Genomic DNA, 25,323 nt, shown 5'->3' on the forward strand with positions numbered 1-25,323 from the left:
GAGTCTTACCGGCCGGTCTGTGTGTAGAAGTGGTCCTCAAAGACTCGGAGAGTTGAACGGAGTCTCTTCTTCTCAGCTCGCGTCACCCTCAGCTGCTCCAGTAACTCTGACCTACAGTACAGTGGAAGTGGTCAGGGAGAGGCTTGAATACATACAGCAAGGCCTCAACACTTCACTTGCCCAATCCCAAATCAACCCCTATGCACTGGCGAGAGAAGTTACACCTGGGAGAGAATACCTTGATGCCTCGTGCAGTGTTGCCGTGGTGACACTGGGTGGCTGTAGACCTTTGATCTCCTCCAGAGGTGACACCAGGGGCATAATGGCCACTTCACTATGCGGCAGACGCAGTGATTCATCTGAAGACACACAACGCAGCGCTGTATGAGGTAGCCAGGTGCTGTCCTTCACACACTCTTCATCAGAACCCTCCTCTTCCTCCTATAGAGAAACAGAGCACAGAGGCTGAGAGACTGTAGTTACTCTGTGTGTGTGTGTGTGTGTGTGTGTGTGTGTGTGTGTGTGTGTGTGTGAGAGACAGACTCACTATGGTGGTGATGACAGGGATGGTGGTGGGTGAACACAGGAGCTGCTGTTTGACCTGGCGGTAGCGATCATAGAGAGGCTTCATCAGAGTCTTCTCCTGTCTGGTGCTCTGAAAACACACACATACATGGTTTTAAAAAAATGTCATTGAGAAGCTACACAAAATAGGACATTTACAAGGAACACTGGGCAGTCTTACCGGTCGCCCATACAGGCTCTCAAAGTAGAGCAGACACTTCTGCAGGGTGACCTTCTCCACAGCCATCTGAGCTGGAGTCATCTCCTGCAAGAACACAGCAGTGGTAATACAGTCAGCGGGATTATTTTTGCGTCGCACCAACATAAATTAACATCTCTCCGGTAAGAAGAAGGGTGGGCATATATGTTTCATGCCTAACGCTCGTGGTGTAATTGTAACAACATACAGGAACTCATGTGGCCAACAACCTCCTTCCCGCAGTAAGAGCATTGAAGATGGGTCGTGGCTGGGTCTTCCAGCATGACAACGACCCGAAACACACAGCCAGGGGAACTAAGGAGTGGCTCCGTAAGAAGCATCTCAAGGTCCTGGAGTGGCCTCGCCAGTCTCCAGACCTGAACCCAATAGAAAATCTTTGGAGGGAGCTGAAAGTCCATATTGCCCAGCGACAGCCCCGAAACCTGAAGGATCTGGAGAAGGTCTGTATGGAGGAGTGGGCCAAAATCCCTGCTGCAGTGTGTGCGCAAACCTGGTCAAGAACTACAGGAAACGTATGATCTCTGTAATTGTAAACAAAGGTTTCTGTACCAAATATTAAGTTTTGCTTTTCTGATGTATCAAATACTTGTCATGCAATAAAATGCTAATTAATTATATAAAAATCATACAATGTGATTTTCTGGATTTTTGTTTTAGATTCCGTCTCTCACAGTTGAAGTGTACCTATGATAACAATTACAGATCACAGGAAGGCCAAAAAGATCATCAAGGACAACAACCAACCGAGCCACTGCCTATTCACCCAGCTACCATCCAGAAGGCGAGGTCAGTACAGGTGCATCAAAGCTGGGACCGAGAGACTGAAAAATGGCTTCTATCTCAAGGCCATCAGACTGTTAAACAGCCATCACTAACACAGAAAGGCTGCTGCCTACATACAGACTTGAAATCATTGGCCACTTTAATAAATGGATCACAAGTCACTTTAGTAATGCCACTTTAATACTGTTTACATATCTTGCATTACTCATCTCATATGTATATACTGTATTCTATACCATCTATTGCATCTTGCCTATCCTGCTCATCCATATTTTTATATTCTTATTCCATTCCTTTACTTAGATTTGTGTGTATTAGGCAGTTGTTGTGGAATTGTTAGATTACACGTTAGATATTGCTACACTGTCGGAACTAGAAGTACAAGCATTTCGCTACACTCACAATAACATCTGCTAACCATGTGTATGTGACCAATAACATTTGATTTGAGCTAATCAAGAGTAGCCTAATCTTTGTTAGAGAATAGGTCCTTTCACAGCCTATATGCACATTTCCATTGTATTACCACTATGTGGGGTTTTACCTTGATGTTATCAGGCAGTTCCTCCTCCTCTCGTTTCTCCATCAGTCTCTTCATCAGGCTATCAATGGTCTCCTCCAGTGAGGGTTTGTTGTTACTGTTGTGGTAGTGTTCCATCGGCCCCTTGGGTTCACTTGTGGACCTGCATGTCCCTGTGTTTCCCCCTTTGTGCTGCTCTCTGAGCCCCTCTGCACACTGTTTCAGCTTCAGCTCTACACAGGTTTCCATTTGATAATATACAACAGCCATACAAATATCAATATAGATTCAGAATACATGTCCTTCCTCCACAAAGAAAAAAACATAAAAATGACATAAATAACGAATATAAACAACATTCTACAGCCACCAAGTGGTGTGTCTTGGTGTTACATTCAGCATCTATTCACACAGCGGTTTCTAAACACATCTGATTGCATCTCGTCAAGGACTCACCTTTGAGCTGCTTCCGAGACTTGGTGAGGTCCCGCATCAGTCTAGACACCTCAGGATGGGCAGTCCTATCATTGTGTGCTGGCTGTCACAGAAAAACAACACACACCTCATGAATATATTACACATAGAAAAAAGTATGTTCATCATAGGACCATGATGAAGGTAGTCCTAGGACCATGCCCCAGGACTACCTGACATGATGACTCCTTGCTGTCCCCAGTCCATCTGACCGTGCTGCTGCTCCAGTTTCAACTGTTCTGCCTTATTATTATACGACCATGCTGGTCATTTATGAACATTTGAACATCTTGGCCATGTTCTGTTATAATCTCCACCCGGCACAGCCAGAAGAGGACTGGCCACCCCACATAGCCTGGTTCCTCTCGGTTTCTTCCTAGGTTTTGGCCTTTCTAGGGAGTTTTTCCAAGCCACCGTGCTTCTACACCTGCATTGCTTGCTGTTTGGGGTTTTAGGCTGGGTTTCTGTACAGCACTTTGAGATATCAGCTGATGTACGAAGGGCTATATAAATACATTTGATTTGATTTGATACTGTATCTGGCAAACTAGATCCTATGTTATTATCAGTCCATAAACACTAGGTGGAGCCACACTAAATATATGCGCTATACTGGATGAAGAAGTACAGCCCTGGAAAAGACAGAAGTGTAATGGTTGTAAACGTCCAGTAGGTGAAGTCTTGTCCTTGAATCGGTCTACAGTTTCTCATTTGTGTACAAGCAATTTTTGGATCTGCGTTGAAACGTATCTATAGCAGAACAGCAATAATCAAATGCTTGAATACATTTACAGAACTTCTGATAATTGTCTTGCCTTAGTACCTGATTGGCATATCTTAAAACACCTTTCACAAAACTTTAAATGTCATCAGTGGGGGAAAAAAGCAATGTTAAGTGTTCACAGAATATAACGCATTGTTTTCATCGGAAGAGAAATGTGTGTAATTGTGTTCACTGTCTCCACAAACAATATGCTTATTTTTTTTAAATGTTTTTTTTTTAATCAGGAATAATATTTGATTTGATGTGTATGACATTTCTTGGTGAAATATGCATAAAAGGAGAGTAATTCCCCATAATTCTGCACCTTTGTAGCGGAACTTTTTGAAAATCTACAACATTTTCACAAAAAATGCTGGATTTCATCTTCCAAAGGCTCTGTGCAGCTGGCATTGGGCTGACTTTGCGCTTTAGGAAAGGAAACTGAAGTTAAGTCTGCTCCTCAGCCCCAGACAGCTGAGACAGACAGAGAGATAGAAAGAGAGCATGATTTGAACAGTCTAAACTGGCCTGGCATAGAGGGAGAGGAGATATGACTGTCTGTGGCTTTGATTCTCTCACTCAGCAGAAGAAAATACATTCCTTTGTCTGTATGAGACCGTCTTCACTAAAACCATCATCAGTCAAACCATGGATTCATTCAGAAACTAAAAGGTTGGGCTCTGGGCTATAATGGGGTTGTAAATAATGTTTCCTGATTTCACTGTCTCACCCTGTACTGTCTCTCTTGCTCAAAGTGCTCCTCGAAGTGTCTGATCCTCTTCCTCACGTTCTGGATGTGTCTGTTGAGCGTCGTGACCGATGGGGCCTTGTTAGCGCCCTCTGCTGGTTCAGTCCTCACTGTGTAGTGAGCCCTGAGGAGGGAGGGAGAGCTAGAATGGTAAATTACCATTATCCATTACATACCGTACGAACACGTCCAGCACCACCACACACACACAAACACAAAAACTGAACACACACACACAACACTTGGACACAGTCTCATACATCCTGATGTGTTGTGAGCAGGGTGGGGAGGGGGCTGTTTCAGGGTCCGTGTTGAAGCGATGGCCCAAGCTGAGGTTGTGGCTGCGGGGGGACGGTACGGGACAGTCACCCACTGCAAGACGCTGAAGGAGAGGACTAGGACTAGGGGTCATCAGACACTCACTGCTACTGCCCTCAGAGAGAGACACGGAGGGCCTCTGGACCGGACTAGCTTCTGACAGAGAGCAGAGGGAGGAGAGAAATAGACATGGTCAAAGTACATCAATTAAATGAAGACCAACAGGTTTGAAATGATATAAAAGCTAGCAATGTAATTGTGCACCTGTCCTATTCACCCTATGGATGGCAGACATACATAATCCATGTCTCAAGGCTTAAAAATCCTTCTTGAACCTGTCTCCTCCCTCTCATCTACACTGATTGAAGTGGATTTAACAATTTACATCAATAAGGGATCATAGACTGACCAGGTGAGTCCAGGTGAAAACTATGTCAAAAACAACTGACTTCACTTCAGTCCTTCACTTTGGTCCTTTGTAGCTCAGTTGGTAGAGCATGGTGTTCACAACACAAGGGTAGTGGTTTTGATTCCTGGGAATACCCATATGTAAAATGTATACACGCATGACTAAGTCACATTGGATAAAAGTGTCTGCTAAATGGCATATTTTATATTATACACTGAGTGTACAAAACATTAGGAATAGCTCTTTCCATGGCATAGACTGACCAGGTGAATCGAGGTGAAAGATATGATCCCTTATTGATGTCACTTGTTAAATCCATTTCAATCAGTGTAGAAGGGGAGGAGACAGGTTAAAGAAGGATTCTTAAGCCTTAAGACAATTGAAACATGGATAGTGTATGTGTGCCATTCAGAGGGTGAATGGGCAAGACAAAAGATTTAAGTGCCTTTGAACGGGGCATGGTAGTAGGTGCCAGGCGCACCGGTTTGAGCATGTCAAGAAATGCAACGCTGTTGGGTCTTTCACGCTCAACAGTTTTCTGTGTATATCAAGAATAGTCCACCACCCAAAGGACATCCAGCCAACTTGACACAACTGTGGGAAGCATTGGAGTCTACATGGTCCAGCAAGTGCCTCCCAGGTGGCGTAGTGGTCTAAGGCGCTGCATCGCAGTGCTAGCTGTGCCACCATTGACTCTGGGTTTGAGCCCAGGCTCTGTCGCAGCCGACCGCGACCGGGAGGCCAATGGGGCGCCGCACAATTGGCCTAGCGTCGTCCGTGTTAGGGAGGGTTTGGCAGGCAGGGATATCCTTGTCTCATCGCGCACTAGCGACTCCTGTGGCGGGCCAGGCACAGTGCACGCTGACCAGGTCGCTAGGTGTACGGTGTTTCCTCCGACACATTGGTGCGGCTGGCTTCCGGGTTGGATGCGCACTGTGTTAAGAAGCAGTGCGGCTTGGTTGGGTTGTGTTTCGGAGGACGCATGGCTCTCAACCTTCGCCTCTTCCGAGTCCATATGGGAGTTGCAGCGATGAGACAAGACAATAACTACTAACAATTGGATACCATGAAATTGGGAAAAAAAAGGGTGTAAAAGTAAATAAATTAAAAATATAAAAAACATGGTCCAGCATTCCTGTGTAACGCTTTCGACACCTTGTAGAGTCCATGCCCTGATGAATTGAGGCTGTTCTGAGGGCAGAGGGGAGCTGCAACTCTATATTAGTAAGGTGTCCCTAATGTTTGGTATACTCAGTGTATATTACTTCATATCCAGAATATACTCAAAATATATCCGCCCGTATACACAAAGCGTCTCAGAGTAGGAGTGCGGCTCTAGGATCAGCCACCCCCCCCTATTCATCTTGATTTAAAAAACAAAACTGATCATAGATGAGCACTCCTTCACTCTTTGTGAATATGGGCCAATGCTCCAACTGTATCCGGGTGCATCGTGACTCAACTAGCAAGCATGAGACACACCCACCCAAAGCGAATACTGAGAGAGCTTATATCATCCATAAGACTGATATCATCCATAAGACTGATACCAACCATAAGACTGATACTAACCATTACACTGATATCATCCATAAGACTGATACCAACCATAAGACTGATACTAACCATGACTGATACTAACCTTAAGACTGATATCATCCATAAGACTGATACTAACCTTAAGACAGATATCATCCATAAGACCAATACTAACCATGAGACTGATACTAACCATAAGACTGAAATCATCCAGAAGACTGACACTAATCATAAGACTGATACTATACTAACCATAAGACTGATATCATCCATAAGACTGATACCATCCATAAGACTGATACTAACCTTAAGACTGATATCATCCATAAGACTGATACTAACCATAACACTGATATCATCCATAAGACCAATACTAACCATGAGACTGATACTAACCATAAGACTGATATCATCCATAAGACCGATACTAACCTTAAGACTGATACTAACCATAAGACTGATATCATCCATAAGACTGATACTAACCATAAGACTGATATCATCCATAAGACTGATACTAACCATGAGACTGATCCTAACCTTAAGACTGATATCATCCATAAGACTGATACTAACCATAACACTGATATCATCCATAAGACCAATACTAACCATGAGACTGATACTAACCATAAGACTGATATGATCCATAAGACTGACACTAACCATAAGACTGATTTCATCCATAAGACTGATACTAACCATGAGACTGATCCTAACCTTAAGACTGATATCATCCATAAGACCGATACTAACCATAAGACTGATACTAACCATAAAAATTATACTAACCATAAGACCTATATCATCCATAAGACTGATACTAACCATAAGACCTATATCATCCATAAGACTGATACTATTCATAAGACTGATATCATCCATAAGATTGATACTAAACATAAGACTGATACTAACCATAAAAATTATACTAACCATAAGACCTATATCATCCATAAGACTGATACTATTCATAAGACTGATACTATTCATAAGACTGATATCATCCATAAGATTGATACTAAACATAAGACTGATACTAACCATAAGACTGATATCATCCATAAGACTGATACTAACCATGAGACTGATACTAACCATGACTGATACTAACCATGACTGATACTAACATTAAGACTGATATCATCCATAAGACTGATACTAACCTTAAGACAGATATCATCCATAAGACCAATACTAACCATGAGACTGATACTAACCATAAGACTGAAATCATCCATAAGACTGACACTAACCTTAAGACTGATATCATCCATAAGACTGATACTATACTAACCATAAGACTGATATCATCCATAAGACTGATATCATCCATAAGACTGATACTAACCCTAAGACTGATATAATCTATAAGACTGATATCATCCATAAGACTGATACTAACCATAAGACTGATATCATCCATAAGACCGATATCATCCATAAGACTGATATCATCCATAAGACTGATACTAACCATAAGACTGATATCATCCATAAAAATTATGCTAACCATAAGACTGATATCATTCATAAAAATGATACTAACCATAAGACTGATACTAACCATGAGACTGATACTAACCATAAGACTGATATCATCCATAAGACTGGTACTCACCATAAGACTGATACTAACCATATGACTGATATCATCCATAAGACTGATACTAACCATAAGACTGATATCATCCATAAGACTGATACTAACCATAAGACTGAAATCATCCATAAGACTAATACAAACCATAAGACTGATACTAACCATTAGACAAACGAAGAGACGCGATTGATTCACTGAAACAAGCACTATATATCTATCATAGTGCACAAGATATCACACAGTGCAAGAATAACAAATATGCTCACAATGAGATGAGGGTTTATAAAAATATGGAGAGAGAAGGTGCTGTTCTCCTACCTGTCAGTGAGGTACTGATGATGTCCTGTTCCTGTTTTGGGAGGGAGTGGAGAGATGGGGTTAGGTTCTGGTGGTCCTTGGTACAAGGGGGGTGATCCAGGTCCTCCTGAGGGGTTCCGGGTGGCGAGGGGCACAGCTCAGCCTCCAGAGCTTGCTGCTTGAGGGAGGGGCTCTGGAAACAGAAACAGAACATGTCTTCAGAATGAGGGTTCTGGGGGTGGGTGCTGACTCTCTGTCTGCGGTGGGTGGAGAGGTTGGAGAAGGTGGTTGGAGAAAGCCTGATGCTGGCCCTGGGCTTGTCCTGAGGGGAAGCGATCCTGTGTTGTGTCCGTGTGCCCCACACCTCAGTTATCAAAGTGTAAGACGTGACGTTAGCGGTCACGTAATGGGGCTCGTCTCAGTTCAGCTCTCTCCTTGGCTTCATCAGACCTGGGTCCACATGTGATTCCAGTTGTTAGATCCCTGTGTGTGTGACAGTGTTCTCCGGTTCCTCAGAACGGTGAGATCCCTTCGGGCGTAGTATCACTGTGTGTTCTCCTTATCACTCCTCTATTCCCTGATTCAGTAGAATCCATATATGTGTTTTCCCGGTCTGTCTGCTTTCCCAGTGATCCTTCTACTGCTCCAGCTCTCCTCCACATGGATTATTCATAGCGCCAGGAAACGTCAGGAAAACCACGCGTGTGGGAATATGATGTGGGGGGGCGTCTCCGTGGTAACGTTGTGAGGCTGAGCATTCTAACTGGAGAGCAGAGGCTGACGTTGTTAGCTCAGTGTGAGCAGCAGTACTAGGATAAAATGTCTTTATATGCATAAATATGGGCTAGGGTGGGGGAAAGAGTGGTTCATTTAGTTTCGTTTGACATCATGATTTGGTGATGTTCTAGAACCTCCCGCTCGCCGTGTGCGTCAGAGAGGAGAAAGATGAGAGGGAGGGGGCTGTTACTCACACACATACACACGCACAAACGCTAACACACACTAACCAGTATGGACACACACTAGCCTTTAGCCAATGCAAAAGTATTCCACTTCAGAAAATATATACTGTAGAATGAATTAAAAAGACACATATCTTTAATTAACTCATTATCTAATATGAGAACTGAAGTGAACCATTATATTCTGAGCTGTTCAAAAATACCCATACATCAACATGTTTTTGTCGTTGTATTTGTCACTTTTCTCATTATAAATTATAAGATGTAGCTTGATATAGTGTCTCATGTCATAAATGAAATACTCTCTTGACTATCAGAGGATATAGTTACCTTTTCAGAGTCAGACAGGTTTATTCCATCGGCCATCTGTATTCGGGTCATGCTGAAAATGAAACATTTTACGTTGAAAGAAATCAACTGCAAAGCTATCACAGTAAATAAATAAAACTGTTATATGATTCCATTTGTTACAGGTCAGAATGGGCATATTAAAATAATATTTAATGGGATATCATAATATCTGACTATCATAAGCTGTTTTGACGAAGGATGCGTTTACACAGGCAACCAATTAGGATTTTTTTTTTCAGTTTTGAAAAAGATCTGTTGTGAAAAGATCTGATGTGATTGGTCAAAAGAACAATTAGTGGAAAAAAGATCAGAATTGGGCTGCCTTTGCAAATGCACCCTAAGAGCCCTGGGTGATAAAAAATATAATGCTTTTCAATTAATGGTGATGGCTACAATTATCATAAGTTAAATCAATAAAGAATCTAGTTCCATACAATAACAATTAGTTAAATCAATTAAGAATTTAGCTGCATTTAGCAGCAGTACATTACAGGCAGTGCTGTGCCACCCTGAATGGGGTACTGGGTAAGTGTATGTTCCGCGTGACTAGATATGACTGTCGTTATTTGGACTGGAATCATATCCGAGTCATGACTGTAGGCACTGCTGTGTTCTGTTAACCTACTTCTGCAGCACTGAGCTCAGCTAGTGGAGAGAATCTGATCTGCAGGACACCAATGCTGAATTCAAAACAACATACAGAGAAAAAGGCATTGCCACAGATTTGTCTGGCTGGTCCAAATTTAGAACTCCTGTTTCTACACAACTATGTCTGACCTAGCTACAATTTGATTTGATTTGATTTTGATTTGTAGCCTTGTCACAAGTTTTTATTGGTTATTGCTTTTGAAGCGCTTTGAGATTTTGTTTGTAATGAAATGCGCTATAGAAGTGAAATACATTATTATATGTCCTTATATTCTTAACATCAGTTAATACCTATTTAGTGAAGTGGGCTAAGAATATATATTAAGAATGAGGGATAATGCTTCAGAAACTGAATACATTATTTACGATTGTCTTATAGAATTGTTTTATTATCCCTTTTCTGTGGCGCTGTAATGATGACAATCAGGCTAGTTCGTGCTAGGTCCATTATTTGGAATCTTGGTCCTACGTTCGCTGTACCTACAATGACATCATACAGGTTTCCCTTATGCATGTCAGTGGATGTAAATCTGGAAAAAGAGTGTACAACTTCTTGAGCTCTGTGTCGATTTCGACAGTCCAGGTGTAAAGATCATGGGTTTTTGTGGACTCTTCAGGAGCCAAGATCAGTACCTGCCAGTACCTGCCATTCAGTACCTTCCACTGCCCTCATCTCACCCAACAAAACTGATACCCACGTCATTCAAGGGTCCGCAAACATGCTCATGTTGCTACTGTAGGAATATCTAATAGGTTCTTGTGTCTTTCAGGACTACATCACGGCAGAGGTTTTCAGCCGAAAAATTGTTCCAATCCGAATTAAGGATGCTACATTTGGGTTGGGTCAGAAGAGCAGTAGATGGATCAGTACAGTTTTCCCCTCTCCTCTAGCAAGCAGAGATACCACCGCTCTGTTGCTGCTGACCTTCCTCAAATGGTTCTTAATCATCTGTTTGTTTTCAACATGAAAGTGAAAAAGTGGTTCGGGTTAAGGCTTCTTTCATAGCACACCAGCATTGAAAGTTGATTGTCTGTTGCGATAATTATATTAGACCATATGAGTCATTATAGTCAATCATTAGAAAGACTTGTCTTGATTTGATGGGACTGTTGGGATAGGCTTGGTGATGCCTGGGAATCAGCCAGTAAACCAATGCTAGCAGCCAGCAGTGAAGAGAACACGTGCCTTATTCTCTAAATCATTACCAAAATAACGTACTCCTACTTCCTGTACTGTATTGGCTCCCTCAGCCCTTGCATGTGATTGATATTACCATGAAAGTAATATATCTGTTGACACAAATAAAAGTGTATCTTCCCTAAAAAGCCTTGTACAGTGGGGCAAAAAAAGTATTTAGTCAGCCACCAATTGTGCAAGTTCTCCCACTTAAAAAGATGAGAGAGGCCTGTAATTTTCATCATAGGTACACTTCAACTATGACAGACAAAATGAAAAAAAAAAAACAGGAAAATCACATTGTAGATTTTTAATAAATTTATTTGCAAATTATGGTGGAAAATAAGTATTTGGTCACCTACAAACAAGCAAGATTTCTGGCTCTCACAGACCTGTAACTTCTTCTTTAAGAGGCTCCTCTGTCCTCCACTCGTTACCTGTATTAATGGCACCTGTTTGAACTTGTTATCAGTATAAAAGACACCTGTCCACAACCTCAAACAGTCACACTCCAAACTCCACTATGGCCAAGACCAAAGAGCTGTCAAAGGACACCAGAAACAAAGTTGTAGACCTGCAACAGGCTGGGAAGACTGAATCTGCAATAGGTAAGCAGTTTGGTTTGAATAAATCAACTGTGTGAGCAATTATTAGGAAATGGAAGACATACAAGACCACTGATAATCTCCCTCGATCTGGGGCTCCACGCAAGATTAAAAATCCCAGAACCACACGGGGGGACCTCGTGAATGACCTGCAGAGAGCTGGGACCAAAGTAACAAATCCTACCATCAGTAACACACTACGCCGCCAGGGACTCAAATCCTGCAGTGCCAGATGTGTCCCCCTGCTTAAGCCAGTACATGTCCAGGCCCGTCTGAAGTTTGCTAGAGAGCATTTGGATGATCGAGAAGAAGATTGGGAGAATTTCATCTGACCATATGACACCAAAATATAACTTTTTGGTAAAAACTCAACTCGTCGTGTTTGGAGGACAAAGAATGCTGAGTTGCATCCAAAGAACACCATACCTACTGTGAAGCATGGGGGTGGAAACATCATGCTTTGGGGCTGTTTTTCTGCAAAGGGACCAGGACGACTGATCCGTGTAAAGGAAAGAATGAACAGGGGCCATGTATCGTGAGATTTTGAGTGAAAACCTCCTTCCATCAGCAAGGGCATTGAAGATGAAACGTGGCTGGGTCTTTCAGCATGACAATGATCCCAAACACACCGCCCGGGCAACAAAGGAGTGGCTTCGTAAGAAACATTTCAAGGTCCTGGAGTGGCCTAGCCAGTCTCTAGATCTCAACCCCATAGAAAATCTTTGGAGGGAGTTGAAAGTCCGTGTTGCCCAGCAACAGCCCCAAAACATCACTGCTCTAGAGGAGATCTGCATGGAGGAATGGGCCAAAATACCAGCAACAGTGTGTGAAAACCTTGTGAAGACTTACAGAAAACGTTTGACCTCTGTCATTGCCAACAAACGGTATATAACAAAGTATTGAGATAAACTTTTGTTATTGACCAAATACGTATTTTCCACCATAATTTGCAAATATATTCATTGAAAATCCTACAATGTGATTTTCTGGATTTTTTTCTCTCATTTTGTCTGTCATAGTTGAAGTGTACCTATGATCAAAAATACAGGCCTCTCTCATATTTTTAAGTGGGAGAACTTGCACAATTGGTGGCTGACTAAATACTTTTTTGCCCCACTGTACCTGTTTTTGTGCTGGTCTTGGTTCTGGGTGTCCTGAGCCTGCCAGCTCACTGCCACACACCTGACGCGCTCAGAGCTGGAGGGGTCATGATCCTAAAACCCAATACGGACAATGTCTTTATCAATAGACTGTACACACAGACTCATTAAATGAAACATACCATACCATTACGTACTCTGAGAATATTGGCATAAATTATTGCTGCAATTTACCCATTCTGACAAATTCATATTTCACCAAACATATCTCAGCGAATGTGCACTTCTGCTCATTAGCTAGTTATTTCTTTCTATAGACTGCTTAATAGGGAGCCGTGTTGCACGTCATAATAACACTGTGGATTAGAAATAGCTCTGGATGTGTGACGATGTTAACATCTAGTCTATCACTGAATAATATAGAGTGGTAAATACATGTATACACTTAAAGTGTGTTGAGCTGAGGGTGAATCACCAATCATTTGTTTTCAAATCAAATCAAAGTTCATTTGTCACGTGTGCCGAATACAACAGGTGTAGGCCTTACAGTGAAATGCTTACTTACAGGCTCTAACCAATAGTGCAAAAAAGGTATTAGGTGAACAATAGGTAAGTAAAGAAATAAAACAACAGTAAAAAGACAGGCTATATACAGTAGCGAGGCTACATACAGACACTGGTTGGTCGGCCCAATTGAGGTAGTATGTACATGAATGTATAGTTAAAGTGACTATGCATATATGATAAACAGAGAGTAGCAGCAGCATAAAAAGAGGGGTTCGGGGGGGCACACAATGCAAATAGTCGAGGTAGCCATTTGATTACCTGTTCAGGGGTCTTCCGGCTTGGGGTAAAAACTGTTGAGAAGCCTATTTGTCCTAGACTTGGCACTCTGGTACCGCTTGCCATGCCTTTTGCATTGTTATTGAGGAAAGTGATGTGTGAGAGAGAGAGCAAGAGAGAGAGAGGGAGAGTGAGAGAGATTGAAAGAGAGAGCGAGAGAGCGAGAGCGAGTGTGTTGGGGGAGATTGAAAGAGAGAGAGAAAGAGAGTAGGGGAAGAGAGAGGGAGCTCTATACACACCTGGTAATAGTCTTCTTTACTGTGGTCCATGAGTCCACAGATGGCTAAACGGGTTGTGCCCCTCTCCTTCTCTTCGTCCTCTTCCTCCTTTATGTTGGAGGAGGTAGCTGGGTCTTCCTCCTGTTGTGACCTTGTCCTGCTCAGGAAGAAATATCCAAGCTGAAGTGCATTCCTCAATACCTTTACCATAATGACCTGAGACTTGAGCAGGCAGGATAAGGTGGATCACCTTGATCTTCTCAGTAAGGACATCACAATGAAGCATTAATACATTAATAAACTGCATGTAAAGTAAGTGAACAGATGCAGGGGTCATATGGGGGAGGGTAACTAAGTGACATCATCTTCAACCCCCCCGGGGACTCTGGGACAGAGAGGGGAAAGCTCAGGAGGTATGAAGGACGGGCCACAGCACCACAGAGACCCACCTTCCCCTGAGACATCCAGGATTCTCCTCCTCATGTTGGTTAGGCTCCCCAGCTGGTCCAAGATCCTCCTCCTCCTGTTGGCTAAGTTCCACAGCTGGTCCAGGATTCTCCTCCTCCTGTTGGCTAGTCTCCTCAGCTGGTCCAGGATCCTCCTCCTGTTGGCTTGTCTCCTCAGCTGGTCCAGGATCCTCCTCCCCCTGTTGGCTAGGCTCCTCCGCTGGTCCAGGATCCTCCTCCTCCTGTTGGCTAGGCTCCCCAGCTGGTCCAGGATACATGGAGCAGGTGAGAACACAGCCAGGTTCTCCATCCACAACATCCTCCAACAGGTCTGGGAGCAGGTGCTGTGTGTGGGTGGTGAGGTGCGAGCCATTGTCCAAAGTCTCAGGACTACACAGAGGGGATCATACAAGTGCAATGTTAAAGGTACAAGTGATATTTGTGTTTAGTTGGAGGACATAATGCTTATTATTGTCCCCTTTTCCTCCAAGAATAGCCCAAAATAATATACATTGTGCAAATTTGAGTAACAAGTTCAAGAATGGACAACAATATTATGAAGATTCACTTGAATTAGGCTAAATTAAGCATACACCAAAGCCTTTGTAAAGTTTGACTTTCACAAAATCAAGAACTGTCTTCCTACTTCTGGGTGAGAACACATTTAGTTTTTTTACTCCTTTCAGACCTCCAATTATCATCATCTCCCTGCTCTCAGCGAAACAAAACACAACTGATCTCCCAAGGTAGATATGTGTTGCCAGTAGTCTGAGAACGTAAACAAAGTGGTCTAACGCTTATGCACAGAGTTAGTAGCAGCAACTAGCATCGTGTCCAAGCCGTCTCACGCTACAGAAACACAAGATAGGCTCCTGCCCCTATGGGCCATTCTGGTTCGGACAAGGTTTAGGGGAGATCGGGGTTGGTTGTCACAGTGCTAATTACTCTATATCTAAATGGTGCTCTGTAATTCATTTTAAGGTTAAAATGTGTGAATTATTTTAAATAACTCATCCACCTGGTCAATTCACATCAGCATGAAAAAACATTGAGGTGAGGAGAAGTTCTGTTTTTATAGGTAAAAAATGAATAATAATAATAATCTTTGTAAATTATTGCTATTAGGGAGTATCCATGAGTTCCTAGGTCAGTGTTTTATTCACTGTTTGAGCACACTCTGCCATCCCGGATGTCCTAGCCGTGTCTGAATCCTGGCTTAGGAAGGCCACCAAAAATCCTGAAATTTCCATCCTAACTTTAACATTGTCCGACAAGATAGAACTGCCAAAAGGGGGCGGAGTTGCAATCTACTGCAGAGATAGCCTGCAGAGTTCTGTCATACTATCCATGTCTGTGCCCAAACAATTTGAGCTTCTACTTAAAAATCCACCTTTCCAGAAACAAGTCTCTCACCGTTGCCGCTTGTTATAGACCACCTTCAGCCCCCAGCTGTGCCCTGGACACCATATGTGAATTGATTGCCCCCCATCTATCTTCAGAGCTCGTACTGTTAGGTGACCTAAACTGGGACATGCTTAACACCCCGGCCATCCTACAATCTAAACTAGATGCCCTCAATCTCACACAAATTATCAATGAATCTACCAGGTACAACCCCAAATCCGTAAACATGGGCACCCTCATAGATATCATCCTGATCAACCTGCACTCTAAATACACCTTTGCTGTCTTCAACCAGGATCTCAGCAATCATTGCCTCATTGCCTGCGTCCGTAATGGGTCTGCGGTCAAACGACCACCCCTCATCACTGTCAAACGCTCCCTAAAACACTTCAGCGAGCCTTTCTAATCGACCTGGCCCGGGTATCCTGGAAGGATATTGACCTCATTCCGTCAGTAGAGGATGCCTGGTTATTCTTTAAAAGTGTTTTCCTCACCATCTTAAATAAGCATGCCCCATTCTGTGCATGCCCCAGACCTGTCTGCCCTTGACCAGCACAAAAGCTTCCTGTGGCGTACTGCATTAGCATGGAATAGCCCCCAAGATATGCAACTTTTCAGGGAAGTTAGGAACCAATATACACAGGCAGTTAGGAAAGCAAAGGCTAGCTTTTTCAAACAGAAATTTGCATCCTGTAGCACAAACTCCAAAAAGTTCTGGGACACTGTAAAGTCCATGGAGAATAAGAGCACCTCCTCCCAGGAAACACTGTCACCACCGATAAATCCACGATAATTGAGAATTTCAATAAGCATTTTTCTACAGCTGGCCATGCTTTCCACCTGGCTACCCCTCCCCCTACTACGTTCAACAGCTCTGCACTCTCCACAGCAACTTGCCCAAGCCTCCCCAAATCCAGATAGCTGATGTTCTGAAAGAGCTGCAAAATCTGGCCACTTTTCCATATGTTTCCATCCATTTGACCTGAAATCAAAAGCCATTGCTTATTCCTATTTTTTAAGATAGAAAATGGTTGAAAAATGCATTAGTATGCCTTAGTAAATAATATCAAATATAGTCTTGACTCTTAGCTCATTTGGTGTCAAATGAGCTATGTTCGTGCTCATTGGGCCTTTTACATGGAAATACCCTTGTCACAATCCAACCCATTGTAACCATATTGTTCAGGGACACTGCCACTGCTAGGATACAACAAATCCCAAGGTCCTTTGTGCTTCTGCTATAAAAAGCTCCCATCATTTCCTATTTTTCTGTCACACACCCACACAGACAAATTTACTCAAAATGTCATGTTATTATCAAGGCATAAATGCTGAATTTTGTTAGGAATATGGTTAAATCAAAGAAAGGCTATTTCTAAGACTGTATACTATATTGTTAATTTCCTATTACAACAGGAAGAAGCTACTAGCAAACACTGACAACCAACCCCACGATTGGTCTGGTTGTCACAAGTGGACCGAGTGTGTTTGATGGCGTATTACGCCATGTAGGGTTGGGCAGTATACCGTATTTTATGATATACCGGTATTGATGCAGGGACCGGTTTGGGTTTTTACTTTACCTTCTATACCGGTATTTGAATGTTTGGTTTGTTAAATGTGATACGCCTTGTGTAATGTCAAATGTTATAGTTTACTTCGCTACTTGAGTCATCTTTCTCCGTGCCACTTTCCACACAGACCTAGCCACGCTCCCTTTCACTCAAGGAGCGCACTTGATGATCCTCAACCACGAGACACTTGCGTTCAGTCTGCGTGGTCAATGCAGCACATGCAACAATGTTGATGTTTGTCTTTTCTTAGCAAGTTACCATACATCTTGTGAGACGCTAATTGTTAGCCGCTAATGCTAAAAGCTAGCTAGCTAATAAATGTACTGAGTAAGAACAAACGTAGCTAGCTAATACAGCCTGATAATATCAGTGATGGTGTAGATATAAATCAGCATGTTGTTTGTGCAACAGCATCTTCTAAATCAAAGAGGAATATGCAAAGCAATAATATGTTAGCTACATGAAGTAGCTAAGAGCAAACATGCAATGTAGCCAAAGCCTTTGGGATCCCCTAGGAAACACCTATCAACACCTAGATCCTACCCTGTCACAATAACTCCTCCCTGGCATTTTAATTCGTTGTCATCGCAAACAACACAGTGTTCAAAGTGTCCCCTATTATATTCGAACTATATAATTTGAATAGTCATATTTCCATGATTCCAACAGTTTTGCTCTAATTCGCAAGTCAAATCGCAATGGTTAAAAATAAATCCTAGATTATTTGGCCATATCCTGCAGCCCTACGTGGCAGTGTGGAAATTATCTCAATTTAACAATGGTGTAAAGTACTTAAGTCAAAAATAATTTCAAGTAATACTTAATTTTTTTTTGTATCTGTACCTTACTATTTTTGACAACTTTTACTTCACTACATTCCTAAAGAAAATACTGTACTTTTTACTCCATACATTTTCCCTGACACCTAAAAGTACTCATTACATTTTGAGTGCTTAGCAGGACAGGAAAATAGTCCAATTCACACACTTGCCAAGAGAACATCCCATGTCATCTACTGCCTCTGATCTGGAGGACTCACTAAACACAAATACTTTGTTTGTAAATTATGTCTGAGTGTAGGAGTGTGCTTCTGGTCAACCGTAAATAATATAAAAACAAGACAAGGGTGCCATCTGGTTTGCTTAATATAAGGAATTTGAAATAATTTATACTTTTACTTTCGATGCATAAGTGTATTTAAAACCAAATACTTTTAGACTTTTACTCAAGTAGTATTTCACTTTAGTCATTTTCTATTAACATATCTTTACTTTTACTCAAGTATGGCAATTGGGTATTTTTTCCACCACTACAATTGAGTGCAGGAAAAGCAGAAATTATAAAAGTGCTGAAATTTGTTTTGGTTGAAGTTGAATTGAACAGTATAAAACAATCAGAATTGAGAAAGACTCATTGAAATCACTTAGAATGTTAACTCAGCAAAAAAAGAAACATCCTCTCACTGTCAACTGCATTTATTTTCAGCAAACTTAACATTTGTAAATATTTATATGAACATAACAAGATTCAACTACTGAGACATAAACTGAACAAGTTCCACAGACATGTGACTAACAGAAATTGAATAATGTGTCCCTGAACAAAGGGGGGTCAAAATCAAAAGTAACAGCCAGTATCTGGTGTGGCCACCAGCTGCATTAAGTACTGCATTGCATCTCCTCCTCATGGACTGCACCAGATTTACCAGTTCTTGCTGTGAGATGTTACCCCTCTCTTCCACCATGGCACCTACAAGTTACCGGACATTTCTGGGGGAATGGCCCTTAGCCCTCACCCTCCGATTCAACACGTCCCAGACGTGCTCAATGGGATTGAGATCCGGGCTCTTCGCTGGCCATGGCAGAATACTGACATTCCTGTCTTGCAGGAAATCACACACAGAATGAGCAGTATGGCTGGTGGCATTGTCATGCTGGAGGATCATGTCAGGATGAGCCTGCAGGAAGGGTACCACATGAAGGAGGTGGATGTCTTCCCAGTAACACACAGCATTGAGATTGCCTGCAATGACAACAAGCTCAGTCCGATGATGCTGTGACACACCACCCCAGACCATGACGGACTCTCCACCTCCAAATCGATCCCGCTCCAGAGTACAGGCCTCGGTGTAACACTCATTCCTTCGACGATAAACTTGAATCCGACCATCACCCCTGGTGAGACAAAGCCGCGACTCGTCAGTGAAGAGCACTTTTTGCCAGTCCTGTCAGGTCCAGCGACGGTGGGTTTGTGCCTATAGGTGACATTGTTGCTGGTGATGCCTGGTAAGGACCTGCCTTACAACAGGCCTACAAGCCCTCAGTCCAGCCTCTCTCAGCCTATTGCGGACAGTCAGCACTGATGAAGGGATTGTGCGTTCCTGGTGTAACTCGGGCAGTTGTTGCCATCCTATTCCTGTCCCGCAGGTGTGATGTTCGGATGTACCGATCCTGTGCAGGTGTTGTTACACGTGGTCTGCCACTGCGAGGACAATCAGCTGTCCGTCCTGTCTCCCTGTAGTACTGTCTTAGGCGTATCATAGTACAGACATTGCAATTTATTGCCCTGGGCACATCTGCAGTCCTCATGCCTCCTCACGCAGATGGGCAGGGACCCTGGGCATCTTTCTATTGGTGTTTATCAGTCAGTAGAAAAGCCTCTTTAGTGTCCTAAGTTTTCATAACTGTGACCTTAATTGCCTACCGTCTGTAAGCTGTTAGTGTCTTAACAACCGTTCCACAGGTGCATGTTCATAAATTGTTTATGGTTCATTGAACAAGCATGGGAAACAGTGTTTAAACCCTTTACAATGAAGATCTGTGAAGTTATATGGATTTTTAGGAATTATCTTTGAAAGACAGGGTCCTGAACAAAGGGACGTTTCTTTTTTTGTGTTGCCACCCTAGGATCACTCACTAAGCAAATGTAGAACTTTTATAATTCAAAAACTAAAAATACCGTCATGCCGTCCAATTTTTTAAATACCATGATATAATATTTTGGCCATATCGCCCAGCCCTAACACCATGTTGGAATAAGATGTGAGGATAAAAAAAATGTCCCTATTTCAAACCAATACCTTGGTCTTTCTATTAATACTGAAAAAAGCCTGGTAAGATATACACTGGTGCTGAGAAATAAAAAGTGTGACAACCAACCCCGGTCTAGCCTACTTATTTTATTTAGCAGCAGCAACTTCACACTGAGTTCACCTCATTCAACTCAACTGAGTAGCAAAACATACAGTACCAGTCAAAAGTTTGGACACACCTTGTAATGGGTGTTGTCGGAAGGATGAGACCAAGGCGCAGCGTTCTTTGAGTTCCACATAATTTATTAACGAAGGGAAACTTTAGAAAAGACAAAACAATAAAGACTACAACGACCAACCAGCTTCGTTGTGCAAACTATCTGCACACAAATAAAAGAACAAGATCCCACACAGAAGGAGGGAAAAGGGCTGCCTAAGTATGACACCCAATCAGAGACAATGATAGACAGCTGCCTCTGATTGGGAACCACACTCGGCCAGAAACAAAGAAATAAAGAACATAGAATGCCCACCCAAATCACACCTTGACCAAACCAAAATAGAGACATAAAAAGGCTCTCTAAGGTCAGGGCGTGACACACCTACTCATATATATTTTAGATTCTTCAAAGTAGCCACCCTTTGCCTTGATGAGAGCTTTGCACACTCTTGGCATTCTCTCAACCAGCTTCATGAGATAGTCACCTGAAATGCATTTCAATGAACAGGTGTGACTTGTTAAAAGTGGAATTTCTTTCCTGTGTTTCAGCCAATCGGTTGTGTTGTGACAAGGTAGGGGTGGTATACAGAAGATGGCCCTATTTGGTAAAAGACCAAGTCCATATTATGGCAAAAACAGCTAAAATAAGCAAAGAGAAACAACAGTCCATCATTACTTTAAGACATGAAGATCAGTCAATCCGGAGCATTTCAAGAACTTGAACGTTTCTTCAAGTGCAATCGCAAAAACCTTCAAGCCCTGTGATGAAACTGGCTCTTATGAGGACCGCACCAGGAAAGAAAGACCCAGAGATACCTCTGCTGCAGAGGATAAATTCATTAGAATTAACTGCACCTCAGATTGTAGCCCAAATACATGCTTCATACAGTTCAAGTAACAGACACATCTCAACATCAACTGTTCAGAGGAGACTGTGTGAATCAGGCCTTCATGGTCGAATTGCTGCAAAGAAACCACTACTAAAGGACACCAATGATAAGAAGAGACCTGCTTGGGCCAAGAAACATGAGTAATGGACATTAGACCAGTGGAAATCTGTCCTTTGGTCTGATGAGTCCAAATGTGAGATTTTTGGGCCCAACCACCGTGTCTTTGTGAGACGCAGAGTAGGTGAACAGATGATCTCCGCATGTGTGGTTTCCACCGTGAAGCATGGAGGATATGGTGTAAAGGTGTGGGGGTACTTTGCCAGTGACACTGTCTGTGATTTATTTAGAATTCAAGGCACACTTAACCAGAATGGTTACCAACCGCCGTGTCTTTGTGAGACGCAGAGTAGGTGAACAGATGATCTCCGCGTGTGTGATTCCCACCGGGAAGCATGGAGGATATGGTGTAATGGTGTGGGGGTACTTTGCCAGTGACACTGTCTGTGATTTATTTCGAATTCAAGGCACACTTAACCAGAATGGTTACCACAGCATTCTGCAGCGATATGCCATCCCATCTGATTTGCACTTAGTGGGACTATCATTTGTTATCAACAGGACAATGAACCAAAACACACCTCCAGGCTGTGTATGGGCTATATGACCAAGAACGAGAATGCTGGTGCTGCATCAGATGACCTGACCTCCACAATCACCTGACCTCAACCCAATTGAGATGGTTTGTGCTGAGTTGGACCGCAGAGTGAAGGAAAAGCAGCCAACAAGTGCTCAGCATATGTGGGAACTCCTTCAAGACTGTTGGAAAAGCATTCCTCATGAAGCTGGTTGAGAGAATGCCAAAAGTGTAAAAAAGCTGTCATCAAGGCAAAGGGTGGCTACTTTGAAGAATATAAAATTTGGATTTGTTTAACACTTTTTTGGTTACTAAATGATTCCATATGTGTTATTTCATAGTTTTAATGTCTTCACTATTATTCTACAATGTAGAAAAAAGTAAAAATAAAGAAAAACCCTTGAATGAGTAGGTGTGTCCAAACTTTTGACTGATACTGTATGCATTGTAGAAATGCTACTAGAATGTCTTGAAAGCATCCTACAAAATTTTTCAAGAACAGTCATCTAGCCTAATCTAAAAATAGGACAGTAATTACACAAACAATTACATTTTTAGGAATGCAGTGTAACATTGCAATTTTTAAACATGCAACCAAACAAGTTTTATTCACTGTAAATATTCAGTCTTTACTCGCAAAGCACTGTAGCTCAATTACTTTTTCCTGGGATGCTGAAGCAGAAAACACAGGAGAATATTTAGGACACTCAACCAATTCCAACCAACTAACTAACCAACTAGCCGAGTACATCTGATATACTGCCCCCTCACCTCAGTCACACATAAACACACAGCGTGCATGCGCACACACTAAGGATGGCCCACTCGCCTCAGAGCGCAATTAGCAATTGGATATGCTGCTCAGGGTAAACCATTATAAGCTGTGAAACCCAGGTGGAAGTAGGTCAGAGGCTGTCAAAGAGAGAGAGAAAGCAACGCCTCTTACCCAGACCCTCAGTCAGAATCCCTGCTGAGTACTACCCTCAATGCAATGTAACAAGGGACAGAAGGGATTTAATAATATAGAGTCTGTGTAGAGGGATTCTCCTAAAGATCTTTGATAGATATGATTCAGACTGCATACTGAAAAGCCAAAGAGATCCACATATCTAGACACAACATCATTATGCAAATAACTAGGATACAGCTCTATAACAAATATCATCCCTTAATATAAAGTATCTCATGATGATATCTTATCTATTTACAAAGCCCCTCTCACTAGTGTAATGAGAGGCATGTGTAAAATCCTCGGTGATATCAACTTGACTGTTTCCGACTCTCCTTTGCCAATAGGTAAGACACACACACAAACACACAAACACACAAGCACAAACACCAGCTCTGAGTCATTCCTGCTAGTTCCAGACGGTGTTGTCTGACTTTAAATTGTCCTTTGACAACCTGATCCCCAACCAGCCCAGAGAGGGTGGCTGGTGGCAGTGGTCTGGGAGCATGGGTAGCTACCCACACCGACCATGCCCACATACCACCACACACCAAACACACAAACCAACACACACACACCACACACACGCACAAGGAGGGTGAACTCTTTGTGTTGACCCTACCATGTGTCAAGTGAGCATCTAGGTCAGGGGTCGGCAATTAGGCGGCCTGCGAGTGATTTTTGGGGGGGATTTTAGGTCAAAATAGACTAACATCACCAGGAATTCAGCGAAAAATGTGTAATTTAGGAAATCTGTTCCCAAGCACTTCTGTGAATAAAAAAATAGACGTGATCATGTCTCAATGTAATCAACAATTATTGTTATTTTCAAACACAACCTCTTTTTGTGCTTAGTTGTGGTCAATTTTCAGTGTATAAATTATTATAATTATGTTCCGGCCCTCCAACCATCCACTCTGACAAAAATCGGCTCGCGGCTGAATCTATTTACATACCCCTCCTCTAGGCTATCTGGTAAAGGATTGAGGCCACTGCTGACACTGGGAGTTCTAGTATGGTCCAGTTACCCTCTGATACACATGATTTCCCAAACACACACAACTTCAATTGACCTTATTTAGGGCTGTGGCGGTCACAAAATTTTGTCAGCCGGTGATTGTCAAGCAAATAACTGTTGGTCTCACGGTAATTGACCGTTAATTAACATATACACATTTAGCATCTCCTGGCTTCCACACATAGCCTACAAGCCACTGATGAAGACCTTTGTAACATCTACATTTTAAAAAGTTGAATAAATCCATGTAATATAACCTACAACTTCACAATAAATCCCTAATTTATTTTAGACAGGTCTAAAGAAACAGGATTATAAGAAAATGTAATCTATTTCAGAAGAACAGAATAGCATACTCTGAGTTGTCCTTATTTTAGGTCCTGATCTGGCTATGCCATATGGCTGTGGGCTACACTAGTTCATTTAGCAGACGAGATTTGGTTAGAATTACGTGGCATTATTTTATAGTTTGAAGAATACAATTCAACAAGGCTGAATAAAATAGAAAGGATATTTCTCCAAATGATTTGAAGGAGTGCTCACATGCAGCTATTCTGTTTGGAGCGGTTAACAAAGAAATAGGTACTCCTATATGCTTAATTTAGAGTTATTAATGTAACTTTAGTTGTTCTACAAACGTTGGGCTTTATGTTTTGATTTTTAATACATTATAAGGCTGCATGATGCGACTCTAATGATGATTTGAAAAAAGTAGCTTGAATGGCATGAGCTTTGCTTAGTTTTTTTGAGCAGGCTGAACACACTTCATCAGTCTCTCTTTCACAATTTGACAAGCTATTGATAATGCCTCAAATTTCCCGGCGGCATCCCCTTTGTGTGGCCGTAATGCACCCTAAAAAAATCCATGCCGTTGTTCCCTTCTCTCTGAGTGCTGCCAGCTCCAGAGCACCTCTCACTCACTTGGCTTTTCATCACGTGATCGGGTCTTTCTCACAGGCTACAAGTCATTCAATTCCGAGGTGCATATTGAAGATATTGGAAGAATGTTAAGGGA

General features: G+C 42.2%; 1 protein-coding gene across 2 annotated transcripts in view; it reads right to left on the reverse strand.

Annotated features, from left to right (window-relative positions):
* Positions 1 to 25,323, reverse strand: part of LOC112253097 (protein FAM13B-like) — a 51,313-nt gene that overhangs the window by 1,301 nt on the left and 24,689 nt on the right. The window contains exons 7-19 of one of the 2 annotated variants that reach the window (XM_042323624.1): positions 14,592 to 14,978; positions 14,164 to 14,299; positions 13,104 to 13,195; positions 9,531 to 9,582; positions 8,260 to 8,431; positions 4,333 to 4,543; positions 4,055 to 4,196; positions 2,544 to 2,625; positions 2,112 to 2,320; positions 746 to 829; positions 548 to 655; positions 239 to 441; positions 10 to 111 (exon numbers count right to left, since the gene is read on the reverse strand). In XM_042323624.1, the coding sequence (XP_042179558.1) occupies positions 10 to 111; positions 239 to 441; positions 548 to 655; positions 746 to 829; positions 2,112 to 2,320; positions 2,544 to 2,625; positions 4,055 to 4,196; positions 4,333 to 4,543; positions 8,260 to 8,431; positions 9,531 to 9,582; positions 13,104 to 13,195; positions 14,164 to 14,299; positions 14,592 to 14,978 (1,980 nt within the window). Of the gene's footprint in view, positions 1 to 9; positions 112 to 238; positions 442 to 547; positions 656 to 745; positions 830 to 2,111; positions 2,321 to 2,543; positions 2,626 to 4,054; positions 4,197 to 4,332; positions 4,547 to 8,259; positions 8,432 to 9,530; positions 9,583 to 13,103; positions 13,196 to 14,163; positions 14,300 to 14,591; positions 14,979 to 25,323 lie in introns of both variants that reach the window. The other variant, XM_042323623.1, reaches the window with a different exon arrangement.

This window comes from Oncorhynchus tshawytscha, linkage group LG06 (assembly GCF_018296145.1).
Source record: "Oncorhynchus tshawytscha isolate Ot180627B linkage group LG06, Otsh_v2.0, whole genome shotgun sequence".
Taxonomy (NCBI): Eukaryota; Metazoa; Chordata; class Actinopteri; order Salmoniformes; family Salmonidae; genus Oncorhynchus; species Oncorhynchus tshawytscha.